Genomic DNA, 17,141 nt, shown 5'->3' with positions numbered 1-17,141 from the left:
TTTAGCTTTCCCGCATGAGTGTGACTTCCTGTTGATTGTAGGTGTGATGATGTTCCCTACGATTTCGTTGGACAGACATTGTATTGTTTAAAATAATGACTTATTGTCGAGGCACTTCGTGGTATTAACAACACAGTATAGGGGTGGGGTGCCAGGGAGGGTGGCCTGATAATATTACAGCTTTAATAATTTCCTGCAAACAAAGGTAGTGTCAATTGACTTGTTTGGTTAATTAGAGCTACAAGCATTGTTACAGATACAATGCGCCGGCGTGAATTGCACTGTCTGCAACATAGTTACAATCGGAAGTTCCCGTTACTTTAATCCATGTCGGACCGTCTTAAATCGGTAAAGGCCCGTGGAATGATCGATCGGCTCCTGTTCAACACTCAATAATTGATGGATTAATTAATCTTGAGCACTGAGCACATGATGTGGCTAGTCATTCGAGCAGAGCGCCCACCTGTTTGAAGCAGAAGATGGTGATAACGGCGCAGGTGATCATAACGATGGCGGTGAGGATGAAGACGGAGTGGAGCACCTTGTCGCGCGTGGAGACGGCCGGCACGATCCAGCGGCCGACGCGGAACCGCTTGTGCCGCTGGTACTGGTACTGGCAGAGCTCACAGCAGGGCGGCCGCTTGGAGCGTCGGCTCGACACCTCGATCCAGTGCTGCCAACGGGAGAGGGGCGCCGCGGGACGGTCAGACGCCGGAGGACGGTCAGACGCCGGAGGACGGTCAGATGTGGGGGACGGTCAGACGCCGGAGGACGGTCAGACGCCGGGGGACGGTCAGACGCCGGAGGACGGTCAGACGCCGGAGGACGGTCAGATGTGGGGGACGGTCAGACGCCGGAGGACGGTCAGACGCCGGGGGACGGTCAGACGCCGGGGGACGGTCAGACGCCGGGGGACGGTCAGACACCGGAGGACGGTCGGACGCCGGAGGACGGTCTGACGCTGGGGACGGTCAGACGCCGGGGAACGGTCAGACGGGCACGGTCAGACGCCGGGGGACGGTCAGACGCCGGAGGACGGTCAGATGTGGGGGACGGTCTGACGCTGGGGACGGTCAGACGCCGGGGAACGGTCAGACGGGCACGGTCTGACGACGGGGGACGGTCAGACGCCGGAGGACGGTCAGACGCCGGGGGACGGTCAGACGGACACGGTGCAGTCAGACGGGGGGGCGTGGGCGTGGCGATACACATCTGCTCATTGTACATTGTGCACCCTTGTGTGCAAAAGAGTTTCAAGTAGTGCAATGTGGATCGAGTGAGGGAGCGACAAAAGCGACTGGAAGACAAAGACGACAAGAGAATTGAGAAGTTGTTGCGGGAAAAAAGAACCTTGCACCTTTTCACTGTTGCAAAAAATACAGGCGATAAAGACGGCAAGGTAAACGCCATTAACACGTTTATGTTGTCGTTTGGACTCCTTGCACCCGCGCCAAAACTGCTGTTTTGCATCTGAGGGGCGTATGCTCTGGAAGGGTCGCGCCGACAGTTTACTGACAGTTATACCGATGCCAAGGCCAGTCTCTGTGTCGGTCCTGGTGTGGTATTCTGCCTCTCCGCCTAAAAACAGCGCGGCGTCATCTCCGCATCTGATCGGCCTGCGCCGCGGGCCAAACACCGGCTCGGGGCATCCGAGGTCAGCCTCCTCCCCCCATCTGTCAGGCACCCTGCCAAAACGACGCCCTAACACTTGCATTGACGTAATCCATGGCGTACTGCAATATCGAACATATTTCCACCAGTAATCAACGTCAAGTGTGATGCAAGCGCACTTCTCGAAAGGAGGGTGTTTAATTATTCGACGGGACTAGATTCGTGCTGTCTAAAGGCTGAATTCATTGAGCGAGGACGTGGTTATTTATTGAGGCTTCGGCCTTTGTTTCGCCAGTGTTCTGTGCTTGCTCAAAGACAGGTTGCGTAATGCCTTGCTTCTCAGAGGCAGTATTGTTCGTCGTGGTTATATAACAACTGGAAATGAAACAGACTATTTAAAATCGGCATTCAGCACCGTGTGATTAGATATAGTGATGAATGCCTGTCCGGGGCGGTAATAAGAAATGACACGGAGCCGTCCGCTCTTTATAAGTGTGGGCTGAGGAATCAAGTAGCGAAGATCCGGCAGATCTCGTTTGATCAGCACAATTTGTCCTGTGAGTCGTGAACATTAGATCGCTGGTTCGGACAAAGGTCGGCGCCACGCATCACGAAATGAGGCACGAGGGCGGCATACCACGTGACTACGTTGACCTCCGTGCCAGTCGCCTTGTTAAGCGGGTTGCTATTGCACGTCTCTCAATCTCGGTCAAGTTCAGCGGGTCGACACTGCACGTCTCTCTGTCTCGGTCAGGTCTGGCGGCATGCCCCACTGAGGGGCCGTGAGAAGGTCGCAGCCGTGTCTCACCATCAGGCAGGCGGTGTGGATGTACTGCATCGTGCCCGCACAGCGGCACGGAGAGATGAGCTCGGCGCGCTCCTCCGACGGCATGTGGCAGATCCGGCAGATGGGCATCGACGCTGTCGACGCAGACGTCGTGAGCGACGGCTCTGAGTACGAGTGGCGCAGCGGCGCCGGCAGCAGGTCCGCCTCGGCGGTCTCGGGCGCGCCGACCGCCGGCTCGGCCGCCGCCTCGGCGGCTCCCCGCGCCTCCAGGCTCCAGCTCCGCACTCTGCCGGGACCAGAATAGACTCAGCGCGGCGGCCAGCACAGCACAACACGGTACACAACGCGCGGGACACCGGGTGAACGCCCGGCCGCCGCACATACACCGGTCGGGAGACGCGGTGTTGTCGCCGAATCACGGCGGTCACGTGCGGTCAGCGATCATCACGGGGCCGTGACGCAGGGGCCATTTGGCCACGGGCCGCCGGCCGATCACGCCCCCGACTTCCTGTTACCAGAGCAGACCCGCCCCAGGGTCGGCCGATTTGCATCAGCGGCGGCCACCGGCCAGGTGACGTGCATTGAGCACTCTGCAGGATGGGACGGGAGGCTTCCGGATCGGTCAGCTGCGTAAATTGGAAGCTAACGGGTGTTTGATCTCGAGGCATGCGCAAGATAAGCTCCTTTCGACTAATGGCCAGCTATTGAAATGGTCCTTTAGGATTTGCCAGGGTCCAGTGTGTAGTCCAATTTCGGCAACCGTTTCTTGGACTTATTATGCGTCCGGCGTCCTGAGTCAGATCCGTTTTAAAATAGCCTTCCCAGCAATTCTCGAAGTATCATCTATAGAATTTGCCGTAAAATGTCTAGGGAATGGGACTATTTTTAGGTCTTTCGCCCTAATGAGGTCCTTGCACCCCTAGACTTCCAACCATACACCACGGCACTGTCTACGGACACCGCCAGTCGGGTATAAACCAACGGAGCTGTTGCCACAGAGACGGCAGCTCGCCAGTGGGATGACGCCAGCGGGACAACGGACACTGTGGGACTTCACAGAAGGGACCGTCCCGGCGCCGCGCCAACGACCGGTCCCTACCCAACTGTCTCATCCGACTCCGTCCTGAGCACAACGCTCTTATGTAATTAGCCTCTGGGTCGGTATCAGATTCATGAACCTAAACGTTTGATAATGCGGTTCAATGCAAAGAAGAGTCATCCTAAGCTATTGAGCGATTCTCGTAACTTTCCTAGCCCGAGCTCTTCTCCAGTATCGTGTGCAGATCGGGCCGGGAGCGATCACTTCGTGTAAATGCACGACCAACTCTGGAACAAGGCTACAGAACTCCGTGAAGCGGGTACTCGCCTTTGCGCCTGACTTTGGCTAGCTACGGTCTGGTTCGACCTATTAGTAAAGTAATCTTGGGTTCGACCGGGAGTTTTGAGGATGGGGAACAAGTCCTAATTCGCGATCATAGCTGTCCGCGCATTGCGTAATTTAATGAGAAAAAAAACTTGGGTAAATGGATGAGCAAAATGCGCCATTGCTTGCTCCACTGGGTTTATCGCAGTCCACAGCCGTCGCCGGCATTGATATCTAAACATGTTATTGATGGAAAGCGAGCTGTAGACTGTATATTGAAAGTGGGATTTTATTTACTGCCCTTTCACATTTAAATTACCAATCTTTAGGCTTGATCCGTACGACGAATGAGTCATTTTAGGTTCATACGTAGATCGACGTCGTTAGGACTAGCGTGCACTGCGCAATGATTAGAAAAAGGGACAGTGTAGCCGTGGACTCGCGTCGTTCGTTATAGCATATGCGCTGGTGCGCATTGACATAGTTGCCCCTTCGCAGTCAGCAGTCAGCATATCACCGCAGCCATCTCTCGGTTTGGCCGTGAGACCGCCCAGCTGGCCTGCTGCTGACTCAACGGTAACAGGGCGGACGGTGGCCGCCACCTGCGCCCTCCCCTGCACGTGCAGATGGGACGGGATATAGGGCTAGGGGGAACACCTGGCAGTGGTGGATACCTATAGGATGACGGGACGGGCTCCCACCCGACAAGAACGGACATAAACCGACAAAATGCTAAACAGAACCGGTATGGCGGGGTAGACGGTTATGGGAAAAGGAGACTGGGTTAGACTGAATATAAAGTAATTCAGGGCTGCGGAGTCGGAGTCGGAGTCGGAGTCGGAGTCGGTCGGAGTCGACAGTTGTGACCGGAGTCGGAGTCGGGTCGGAGTCGATTTTAGAAACCCGAGCCGGAGTCGGAGTCGGAGTCACCGAAAATCTGTCGACTCCGCAGCCCTGCTAGGTCTGCGGAGTCGGAGTCGGGAGTTGGAGTCGGTCGGAGTCGACAATTCTGCCCGGAGTCGGAGTCGGAGTCGGAGCTGGTTTTTGAAAGCCGGAGTCGGAGTCGGAGTCGGAGTCGCCGAAAATCCATCGACTCCGCAGCCCTGTAAAGTATAGCGACAAATCACTACATAGATATAGAACTGATACAGCAGGGCAGACTGCGACTATAATGGCGGCGGGAGACTAATGGATGTTCTATCATGCTGCCTGGCTTATCCCGGAAAGTCACGCCAGTATGCCGAGGCATGACGACGTTCAGTAATGGCGACTTAAGATGAATGCTCCGCATGTGATATGATGGATGTGACTGTGGGCAACCCCTCGAGAACATATCGACACCTTTTTTTTAACCCCACATCTGCTCTCCCGTGAATTTCCGGGAGGCACGAAAGATCTCCTTTTAAAAGTGTCAAATCGTCCGATCCTGATCAAATATGTGTGTTCGTAGGCCTGTTCTGGTATTGCTTTATCTGCCAAGACAGACAAACTTGAGAAAAATCGAGTGATTGTACCTTTTTTGAAGGTCTCTAACCAGCTTGTCTGAAATTCACCGGAGAACAAATGTGGGGTTTAAAAAAAAGGTGTCGATATGACGGTGTCATTGTTTGTGCTGTATGCTTGGAACGGAAGGAGAAGTGAGCTGGAATCAGAAACGGACAAATGAGGGATCGCCTCGCCATATAGTATAACCCGACAGTGCAGTGGTGCCACGAGCCGTCTGTTCTGACAGCCTCCCGAACCGTCGGTCGACGTGGGTCGGTCTGTCGCCGGGCCAGCGGCTCTGGCGACGCCAGCGGTGACGGCTCTGGCCCCAGGCAGAGAGCTGCCACGTCACCGAGAAGCCTGGCGGCGCTCCAGCGTCGGCCGATCCGCCGCAAACCGGACCGATCCGGACCGCCGTGCCCACTCCGTGTTCACTCCCAACAACAGCTCACGGAGTGCAGGTGCGTGGCAGCACGGGAGCGGGCCGATCAGACCCCTCCTGCCGGTCAGCCCTCGCCGCCCGGCCCCGCTCGTCCGGGCAGTTTCCGGCTTCCTCTGATCAACTGCCAGCTGTCGTTCCGTGTCGGTCATGAGCTGTCCATGATCCTCTCAGATCCACGTCGTCGTCTCACCGTGCTCGCTGAGTTCCCAGACAATGTGTGTTTACATAGCCGTGACGCTGTATTCCGGCTCGCTGACGATGGTGCTCCATAGCGCGGCGTGTGATCACCGCCCAGCTACTACAGACAGTCGTCAGTCGCCTTGTATCAGAACAGCCCATGCCGCTGCCGCCCGGCGGGAGAGGCTTCTCTGAACCGACTGTTTGGCGCTGACTCACGCCGGCCGATGTTACCAGGAATGACCCGGGAGTATGGTTCAAGTCGTGCTCTTTTAGATGAATCCAGGATCACCGACATGTCTGTATTTTTTCTTTTACATTTCTATAAGTGAATTAATTTTGATAACAGCGCATGTTGCTGTAAAGAACACTTAAGAAGTACTTTCAAAATCGGGAGCCCCAGAATCATGCAAAGCCTACCACAGGGCTGGATGCTAATCGGCGGTCACCTTGGCGTGTCATCCACTTCATGGTGTTCTCGTACAATAAACGGTCGTGACAAATGACGCCAGTTAGTATTTGTTGGCCCGGTGCCTAGCGAAGATAATTTTAGATGTAAGCATGCAAAATAAGGAACCGCTCACCCAAACTTCCTTGCCACCTAAATAACCACATTGGCTTGCTAGTTGCTTCGTTCCCGGGTGGGGGAAGTGGGCGTTTTTATTCATCAAAGGCTCACTTATGTTGTGAGAAATCTTTGGCGATGCCCAGCGGGCAGCGGCCCCTTTGTTTTTACCTCTCAACTCCTAACGCTCTTTGTACGCCCGATTCTAAGTACAAATTTTGGCCCCTGGCAGACCTGATTAGTCAATAGGCTGGGTGTGACGTCTTCATGAAGGTAGGTCGTCGCACTCTAACGATTTAACTGCAGGTCATGTTATCTAATTTAGGTATTGCCTGCCTTTATGGGAAATTTTCTGGGCTGTGTCCAGCGTCCCATATCTCCATTCTGGATGCGACAGTGCCAGCGCTGTGTCAGTGTTGTGACCTCTCATTTACGGTCATGCCCAATGGAAACTGTGCGTTTACTTTAGAAGCGTTCATGCTTTGCAATTGCTGTCGATATCAGCGGTTTGTACAACAGTTCTTCGACACATTTTAAGGTACATTATCTCAGGCATGGAATCCATTGCCTCTGGCATGCGAATTTAGTTGGGACAATGAAATGACAGTGATTGTCCCGACTAATCAAGATCCGGACCGTAACCGTTCTGTCCCCCGCCATCATTTCAACAGCACAAGGGCCCGCGCCCATGACTGGTACTTTCGGACGTGACTTGGTCTGTCCTAAGCTCGGATATCGAGGTATTGGTCTCCCTACCGGCTGCTCCGTGGTTCGCTGGTCGCTCGCCCAGTCCCCGTCTGTCCTGCCTGCCAGCAGCTCGGTGGGTCTGGCGCCCTATCCCCTGGTCTGTCCGTCTGCTCGGGTCACCACCGGGCTCGGTCTGGCGCCTCGGCCGGCCGGAGCCGATCCAGAGAGGACCGGCGCCCCTCCAGACGCCCGACGCGGGGTGCCAGGTGGACCCTGGGAGGTCACCAGGGCCCGTCTGACATCACCGGCCAGCGGCGACCAGCCGCGCCCGGTTATATCTGGCTGTATTTCCAGCCGAGCCCGTGTTTTGGCCGCGGAGTGGGCCGTGACTGATTCAGCATTCCAGAACCCTACCGCCGGCCGGGGTACATACGGGTCTCATGTCTAATCGAGGGCCTACGGGGGGCGCGCATGGCTTTCTAGTGTCGAATTGAGAGCCTCCCGGCTCGGTGCGCACCTGGTCAGGCACTCATGGACCCGAGCCAGAGCAAACTGTTCCCAGCGAAATTCGGGACTGTCTCCAAAAACATGAGATAACATAACACTTTTTATATCTATAGGTGGCCTTGGATCCCAATCTGGCCTCGAAGTTGCGCTAAATGTTTTCCCGACAGTTGTTTATGATCCACACAAATGTCGGATCTACATGCACCAATTAGCTAATTATTTTAACTCCGAATGGCTTATTCAATTTCAAAAAGACTCAATTAGCTCCCTTTGCAAGTTCAAGACGATGTAACCTATTTAGATATTCCAACGTAAACACTTGACGACTGCGTCCTTAGGTCGTCATAGTTCAGAGGCCCTGAGTTATGATCTCGGCGCATTTCCCAGCAGACGGACAAGGGGCAGGGTCAGAGGTGGTAAACACCGGGCGCACCTGATTGGCTCTGCCTGCGGCGTCTGCAGCGGGCTGTGCACGGGGCGATAAACAGCCCCCCGTCGTCCCACCCAGCCGCGGCTCCGTCCGTGCGCACATGGCCGTCCATCCTCCGCCCGCACACGGCGGCGTACCGCGGCCCGACACTGCAGCGGAGCGGAGGACTGACCGGTGACGGACAGTGGCGCTCTCCATACCAGTCACCAGACAGGCCCACAGACGCTAGGTCGGGATAACAAACACTCCAGCCGGCCGCCGACGCTGCCGTTGACCGATTACAGAGCGCGCTCAGCATGGAACGGCCGAGTGTGCAGTTGGGAGTCTGGCATATGACGCGACAACGTTTGGAGTGTATGACATGAGTGAAGGAATGCAGACACGGAATAGTAGGTCAGCTCTGCAGCAAATCGCGGCGCCACTCACCTTCGCTCGTCCGCTGGCTCTGCCGGCGGCGGTGGCGGGGCGACCGCCTCGGCCGGCGCCGCGCCGGGCCGCTCCTGCTGCGACTCCTCGCAGTCTGCCCCCTCGGCGGGCAGCGGGTCCAGCTGGAGGCGCACCAGGTCCGAGGTGCACGAGGTGACCGTGCTGTACACGCTGTCGGACGCGCCGCCCTCGGACTCGCAGCCCGAGTCGGTGCTCAGCATGCTGCTGTAGGCTGGCGGCTTGGCCAGCTGGTGCGGCGGCGGCGGCGGCTCCGGCGTCTCCAGCGCCTCCAGGCAGCTCCAGCGCACGGCCAGCTGCCGGCTGACCGCCTGGGCCGGGGCCTCGGCCGGCGAGCCGGGCGACTCCAGCAGCGGCCGGCCCTCGCCGCTCGACTCCAGAGCCATGCCGGCCGCGCCCGGTGTACTGGAACGACAAACAGGGAGGGGTCAGCGGGGAGGGCCGCCGCGCCGCCGGCCATGAGGTGCGTCCGCACGGCCGTCAGACGTGATCGGCCCAGGCCGCCCTCTGAAATACTGATGACCCTTCATCGGTCCGGCCCCCGAATGAGGCGGTTAGTGAACCCAGTCACGTTTTAAGCTGATGAAACATGAAAACATCATTGAACGAGTTCCCTTCAAATTGATGAGCTGAGTTTCGATTTAACACTGTTAATTTTAAATATTTTATAAAGTAGGTTAACTTTACATGCGTCATATTAGACGGTCTATGTTACTGCCATGTATATTTCAAGCTTCTCATTCGATTCCGCTGCCAGTGCCTACCTATGTAAATCTAATAGGATAAAGGTATACAGGACACTCACTAAAGTAAAAGGTTACGATTGGAAGGAACGTTAACCCGCGAGTTGCTGGGGGGCGTTAAACGCCCCCACTTTTTTCGCCGGGCCATAGCATAAAAAGGCGCGCACATGTGTCACAGGCTGCGAATATCAGTTTTGATTTTCGGGGATATGTGCCTACCCGGTTGACCTGACCTTGACCCTGACCTATGCTTGATTGACCCCTACATGGAGCTGACACTCTTGTAGGCCTTATATGATGGATTGTGCACCATTTTGACAGAGTTTATGACGAGAGGCGCCAATTGCGAAGTCCTGAAATCCATGCTACTGAAAGCCCGATTTCAGGTGTTTGACCTGACCTTGACCCGACCTGTGACCTCAAAACCCAACTTTAAAGGACTCATCTGAAGCGTCTCGTCGCGTTCTTTCGTTTGCCGCCTCGTGCGTTTCGCTACGCCTATTGGTTCTCGAGTTATCGGCTGGGGGCGTTTACCTCCCCCCCCCCCAGCAAACGGTGGGCGGCGAAATACCCCAGCAACTGCCGGGTTAAGGTACTTTCCTCAGTCGTTGCCCGTCGGTCATACATCGTAGCTCTAATCAGTGGCAAACACAATGCTACACGATTGCTTTATTCTGCCGTTTGGCTCGATGTGAACGTTCCATCCAGGTACAACCTCTCGCAGCGTTCTCTGACCGTGCCCCATCGCTCCCTGCTCTCGACGTTTCCACCCGCTCTCCGGCCTCCGCTCGGTATTTCGCGCTCGTTCCCCATCGCTCCCAGTTTCTCAAACAGCGCGGCAGACACGCCGCACTTGCACCACGGCAGAAACGGAAGAGGCCCTATCGTCTCGACTTCCGTTCGCCGTGCACGCACCAGCCGCCCACCAGCGTGGCATTTAAGGAAGCAATGACCACAGTGACTGATACCGTGCGCGGTGAGACACTTGCTGATTCTCCGTAACATATGGCGTGCCGACTGTTCTGAGCTCAGATTTCGCACAAGTCCCGTGTCGCGTTTCCGAGTAGATCCTCGGCGGTGTAGTGATTGCCCTCCACAGCCCCCCCCCCGCCCCCCCCCCCCTCTCCTTGTTATAGGGAGCTGTATCCAACCGTGCACGGTACGGCGTAGGTGTGTGAGAGTTCGTGCAGGTCATCGTATCGCCTGGTTACCACGTGACGACCATCGGCACCGTCGGACAAAGCCACATTACCTCCTGTGTATGTCTGCAGGGAAGGGGGGTGCGATCCGTGCGGTGGCGCAGCGCGGCGTGGGGTGTGCAGGGTCTCGGACCAGGGACCTGTGTGCTGTCGCTGCTGAGCTGGGCAGCTCTGGGAGTCCGGGGCGCACGGCTGCCGTCTGGGGTGGCTGTGTTGCGTCTATCAGCCCGTTGCATCCCGGTCTGTCCGCCGGGGACACGTACCGGCTGTGTCTGCCGGTCCTCTGTCCAGAGGGGACACGGAAGACGGCCATGGGAGCCGTACGGTGACGTGCCGCGACCTTCAGAATCGTACAACTGCGAGACATCCACCACTGTTGTGTGCGTTCGGTATAAACACACCCTTCTCAGAGGCGCACTCGACTGCTGCTCGGTTATCCGAGTGCCGTCAGCCACGCCGGCTTACTCGGAATTCTCGCGTGCCCGGCTCGTCCCACGCGCTCGCCGCGGCTCTATCCGCTCTCCGCGGCTCTGGCCGCTCGCCGGGTCAGACCGCAGCAGCGGAGCAGCCCGCCCGCCGCGGCCGGCTGTTTATCCGCTGTGGCGAGCTGCGGGAGGCGACCACCTCCGTGACCCGAGCCGACCGTCCAACCGCAGTGCCGTCCGTACCGACTGTCCCCGCCGCTGTACCGACCGCTCCGCCGCAGTAGGTACATGGATGTGCAGTCTGTGTCACCGACCGTCCCCGCCGCGGTATACCGTCAGTACCGACCATCCACCCACAGTATACCGTCAGTACCGACCATCCACCCACAGTATACCGTCAGTACCGACCGTCCCCGCCGCGGTATACCGTCAGTACTAGAGATGTCAATCGGATACCAACTTTTTGGTATACCGATACCAAACCGATACCAACTTGGTATTTGGTATTTCAAGGCCAATGTTTTTGGTATTTTGTCGGTATTGTGAATCGTCGCTAATGTTAAAGAGGCTATGAATTTGGTAAAAAGTTGGTATTTCCCTCATTTTCCCAAGCCGGTTCGGTTTTGGTATTTTCTCGTGGTTATTGTTGGTATTTGGTTTGGTATCGGTATTACAATTTTCCGTAATTGACATGACTAGTCAGTACCGACCATCCACCCACAGGATACAGTCAGTACCGACCGTCCCCGCCGCAGTACCGCCGTCCCCACCGCAATACCGACAGCCTCCCGCCGCAGTACCGACCGTCCCCGTGCAGTACAGTCTGTACCGACGGTCCCAGCCGCAGTATACCGTCAGTACCGACCGTCCCCGCCGCAGTACCGAGTACCGACCGTCCCCGTGCAGTACAGTCTGTACCCACCGTCCCAGCCGCAGTACACCGTTTGTACCGACCGCTCCACTGTCTCAGACAAACCACACATGTCGTCGTCTGCAGTGGGGCTCCCGCAGCGCAGCTAGTGTCGACCGCTCACGTGGCCATGGGGTGCCCAGCTGACCACAAATGGTCACAGCTGACCCGCGTCCGGTGGTGGTCAGATAGACAGTGCAACGTCTGGCCGGCCTAAAACCACACAGCACTGGCACAGCCATGTGTGAGTGATGCAGAAGGATCCATGCCAAGCATTGGCCAGTTGGATATGGATGATTATTATGATTTGAGCAAAAGTGACATTATCGAATGTCGACTTGACTTACGCTATGGAACGGCGACAGTAAATTTTATAAGAATGTTAACGAAGGACTCCTGCCTTCAAGAAGACACCGACGCCTTCGGCCTTGCCGAAGATTCCACGCTTTGTTCCGATTCTACGTCAACACCTTGCAGCTGGGCTCGGCGCCGGGCACCTGGCGGAGTTTTTGCGGCGCACAGCGGACTGCGAGCAGCGCGGCGGCGTCCCCACTGCAGTATGCAGGCGTGCGACCCTCGTGTCACCGCAGCTGGGGTCCGCGTCGACTCACAGCTGCCAGGGGCGGGCCGTTCCTTTGTTCGGTGCGCCGCGCGTCGGTCGGGGGAGGGGTATCAGCTGATGCCCTCCACCGACGCTGCGATCATTACAGAAACGGTGTGCCGCCGCCGACGGTGGCGCCCCTGGCGGCGGCATCGATCGGCAGCTCCGCCGGACCCGCCCCACGAGCCCGACAGCCGGAGCTCGGCCTATTTTCCGGGCGGCAAGAACAGAGATTTTGGAAAAGGCTTATCAATCCACCCTCGTAGGTCGAGACACGGGGTCAACTTCCGAAATCTGTCGGTAAAGTTCTAACGGACAACGGTCAATTTTATTATCCCAAGGCCATTACTTCCATGCACGCCATCTGGCTAATATCAAAATATAGGAATTATTGGTAGGCTCGGACAGTAGCGGCGGAACACCTTCAATTAAGGGGGGCACTGCCGACTTTTGGCCCCATTCTTTCCATGCAACGCTCATAGGGCTAATGCCAAATGCCAAAATCAAAGGGGGCACGGTGCCCCGGTGCCCTCCCCGTTCCGCCGCCTATGGGCTCGGATCCAATCCAGCCAGGCTTAAACGACACCAAGCCACTCAGGGGTCAAGAACCCAAGATTGTCACGCAGGAATTCTATCCAGGCCGTAGCCTTCCAACCAGTGCACAGTGCACAGTGCACACCGAGGGTTTCACATTCAAATGGTTTTTAATTTTTATTCAACTCGTTACTTCAACAGCTTCTGTACGGCCAACATCACACGCTTTAGCTAAATGCAACAAATTCACAAAACGTAGCCCAGCGAAGGGCAGAGTCTATCACTCTACACTAGTGATGTCAATTACAGAAAATCGGAATACCGATAACAAACCAAATACCAACCAAAACGGTGAGGAAATACCGAAACCGAACCAACCTAGGAACATGAGGCAATACCAAATTTATACCAATTTATCAGCCTCTTGTATATTAGTGAGGGTTCATAATACCAACAAAATACCAAATATAGGAGGATTGAAATACCAAATACCAAGTTGGTATCGGTTTGGTATCGGTATACCAAAATGTTGGTATCCGATTGACATCTCTACTCTACACCGAAATGCAAGTCATAGATAACATGAATCATATTTTGATGTTATCTATGTGCAAGTCAATAACAATTAGGGGAGAGTGGCCATATTGCGCCACGTTAAAGGTAGGGTGCCACCTTCCAATGATTTCCCATTTTATTTTTCCTAGGATAAGAAGCTTCTGTTTTTACCTAATATCGCAAAAAAAGTCAAAAATGGGCCTAAAATAGTGCTTTTTTTGCCTAAAAGTTAATCGGTTTTTCGATATGTATAACAACTGTAGTGGGCTGACCTGCAAACAGGCGTCGGCAACAATCGCGAATGCGGCGCACATGTGACAATAAGCAAAGGTCATTATAGAGTTACGACGTACGGGAATGAGTTATCAGCTGTCTAATCGTAGACAACACAATGTCGAATTTAAACTGTAAGCCTGTATTGGTATTGTTTCTTTAATTTGGCCGTCGAACATTAATTTATGGTTTGAAATATTATTTTATGTAAAATAATTGATATGAAACAGCCGTCTCTAAAGTTATGACCCCATCTCACCTCATGAAAGTGGCAGAAATGACAATGATCAGCTGACGCATTTTTCTTGGCCGAAGTCAGAGCGCGCGGCCCGACGCACCACCACCGCACCACAAAGTATGAGCAGAAGCCACCTGCGGTAGACCGCGCCCAAAGCCAGGGCCCCGGTGACGTGAGGTAGCCGAGTCGGGGCAGCGTGCGCTGACCCAAGCCGGGGACGCGGCTTTGGGCGCGGTCTACCGCATCCCCGGGCAGCCCCGGGCTATCACATGACACCGGGAGGACGCGCGGCCCCGGCTTGGGTCAGCGCACGCTGCCCCGACTCGGCTACCTCACGTTACCGGGGCCCTGGCTTTGGGCGCGGTCTACCGAACCACCTAACAGGCGTGTTCGAAACCGCAGGAGATGATGATGAACGGGTTTATCGAAACTTGATTGGATGAGCCTATCGGTAATAGCGATTTCAGTGTGTGCATTTATTGTTCATAGTGGTGTGAAATGTGGTTGGGGTACGACCGACAACCCGTCGGGGCGAATTTCGCACTGGGGTACTCAAAATTTGAAGAATTTAAGACGTTTCCATGAGTTTTGAAGGTATGGATAAGTTCTAAAAATCCGGTTCTCCTTATCTGGGCCATTAACTCCATACGGTCCAGGAAAGCTGGCACACTACCTTTAAGCGAAACTGGCTTCAGCTTGGAATACAAAGACAGCACAGGTTAGTTGTTTTCACATTATATTTAGAAACCTTTTTCCTACCTTTTTTAGACACTAATTTATCGCATACTTCAACTCATTAGCCAGACACGGTCTTTTTAGAAAGTGTTGCAAAGGGCGCAATTGTCGAATACCTTCGATAAATGCGCCCACACCATGGCGCAATTGAATTCAAATGCGCCCACCGCAAATACATGCATTAGCTATGGGCTGTAAAGATAAGAGTGATAAGTAGGTAATGCGTTGTATGATGTGTCATTATTTCATTAATTTACCACCTGTTTTTTAGAAATTTTATTAGAAGTGCACAGTGACCTCAAATTGCTTGTGGTTTTGTCATCTGCTAAGCCTTTCGAATATTAGCCATCATTATTAATGTTTTCCATTTCATTAACATTAGCCCGGGTGTGGCGCATTTTCCCCGGTCGCATTTGAAAAAGCGTAGTGGTGTGACAGAACATGGCGTCCCTATTCACCGCAGCCACAATCTCTTGCATGGAGGTGCTCAAATCATTCGAAATTAACCATCTGTCCGAAAAATTAGCAGTACATGTGTCCAAACATTCACTAAACCTTATTCTACAGCTTTGAAGAATGCTTTTTTCGCTAAGAAACCCCAACATTTAAACAAAATCGTTACTTAACCCGCGCCCTGATGGGGGGGGGCATTTTGGCCCCCTGTGGTTTTTCTTAAATAGCTAGAAAACGGCCGCGCAGCGCCGCCAAATTTTGGGTACCTTACCGGGCATCAATTTGACACCTTCACACAAAATTTCAAGTCACAGGTCACCTCAGGTCAGGAGTAATTGAGGTCAAACTGAGGTCATGTTCGAGTAAAAATGAGCAAAAAACATGACATCTTGAAACGCTCACCAATTCTACAGTTAACAAGCAATTTTAAAGTTCTTCAGGTGGTTGTGTAGAGAAAAGACGGCGCTACAAAACCGCTATCTCGGATTTTCGAAATTTTGGGATTTTGACCCCCAAAAATAAAAAAATGATTTTTTAGAGAAACACAAAAAAAAATCCCAATTTTTTTTTTCGAATTTCGGAAAAACCGGAATATATGTGATAGTCTCTGCGCTCTTCGATATACATACCAAATTTTAGATCGATACCTCTTTTTTGGCCAAGTTATAGCGAAAAAACTGTTAAAAATTGATGACCTCAAATTTTTGAACTCAATTCTTAGCAATCCTAGACCTCGTAGCGCAAAACAAAGACCACCATCGAACTCCCCGTGACGAGCTGCATCGAATCGATACCCATTTTATGCAAAAATATCAACTTTGAAATTGGATCTTATTTGACCTGACCTTGACCTGACCTTGACCTGACCTTCACCAAAACATAATCTCAACTGACCCCAAGGGCTGCCTGTCCCACATAATCGCATTTGGCATATAAAATGGACCATAAAACATGCATCACATATTTTTAATTTGTGACCCTCAGTGACCTGACCTCTGTGACCTGACCTGGTATCACTGACCTCAAATAGCAAAATATGTGTTTGACGAACATTTCCCCATCGATGATTTTCAATGAAATGCATTTTACTCGATTTTACAACGCATTTCTTGAAATGCCTGTAAACGGTGAAAATTCGACCTTTGACCTGACCTGTGACGTCATCGGTTTGACCGAGGTCAATGAAATTGTGTCACAAGGTAGTTCCCCGTTGGGGCTATCCAACGCCGTTTGCCGCTTGTCGCTAAGTTGCGTGGTTCTCGAGATCTTAGGGGAGGGGGGACCAAATGCCCCCCCCCCCATCAGACCGCGTTGCTCAGCAGACCCCATCAGGGCGCGGGTTAAGCTCATGCTGCCTTACATCTGCCAAGGTTCCACCGGAAAAGGAAGTATGATCGATGTGGGTAACTTTTGCAACCACCACTAGGTAGGTACTTATGGTGTGCCAATTTTTCTGGAGCTTGGGAGGGCGCATTTATCTCGCGGGCGCAATTAGGGTACTCTCCCCTAACAAAAAAGGCATTTTGGTGGAGACTTGGAAATGGTGTGGCGCATTACGGTACAGCACGGCGGTACAGCCCAGGTACAGCCAACCTTACGGCTATGGTGTACGGCGGTACAGCCTGCTTACGGCTATGGTGTAGGTACTGCGGACTGCGGTACGGTCGGTGTACCTACCTCACGGCTCTAATCGACGGCACAGCCTATCTTACAGCGCTAGTGCACGGCGGTACAGTCTACCTTACGGCGTTAATAGACGGAACAGCCTATTAACGCCAGGCTGTTCCTAATAGACGGAATAGCCTGGCGCTAGTGGTGGTGCACGGCGGTACAGTTCACCATACGGCGTTAGTGTATTGCGGCACAGTCTACCTTACGGCACTGGTGTATTGCGGTACAGTCTACCTTACGGCGCTCGAACTCGGCGGGAGTCTACCTCACGGCGCTGGTGGTCGGCGGTGCAGCCTACGTTACGGC

General features: G+C 54.0%; 1 protein-coding gene across 1 annotated transcript in view; it reads right to left on the bottom strand.

Annotated features, from left to right (window-relative positions):
• Positions 1-17,141, bottom strand: part of LOC122366343 (E3 ubiquitin-protein ligase MARCHF8-like) — a 28,406-nt gene that overhangs the window by 1,835 nt on the left and 9,430 nt on the right. Inside the window, exons 2-4 of the mRNA XM_043338513.1 lie at positions 8,481-8,903; positions 2,420-2,684; positions 464-673 (exon numbers count right to left, since the gene is read on the bottom strand). Of these exons, the coding sequence (XP_043194448.1) occupies positions 464-673; positions 2,420-2,684; positions 8,481-8,884 (879 nt within the window). The 5' untranslated portion in view covers positions 8,885-8,903. The remainder of the gene's footprint in view (positions 1-463; positions 674-2,419; positions 2,685-8,480; positions 8,904-17,141) is intronic.

Source organism: Amphibalanus amphitrite, unplaced genomic scaffold (assembly GCF_019059575.1).
Source record: "Amphibalanus amphitrite isolate SeventyFive unplaced genomic scaffold, NRLGWU_Aamphi_draft 000798F_arrow, whole genome shotgun sequence".
Taxonomy (NCBI): Eukaryota; Metazoa; Arthropoda; class Thecostraca; order Balanomorpha; family Balanidae; genus Amphibalanus; species Amphibalanus amphitrite.
This window is presented reverse-complemented; position numbering and strand designations above follow the sequence as displayed.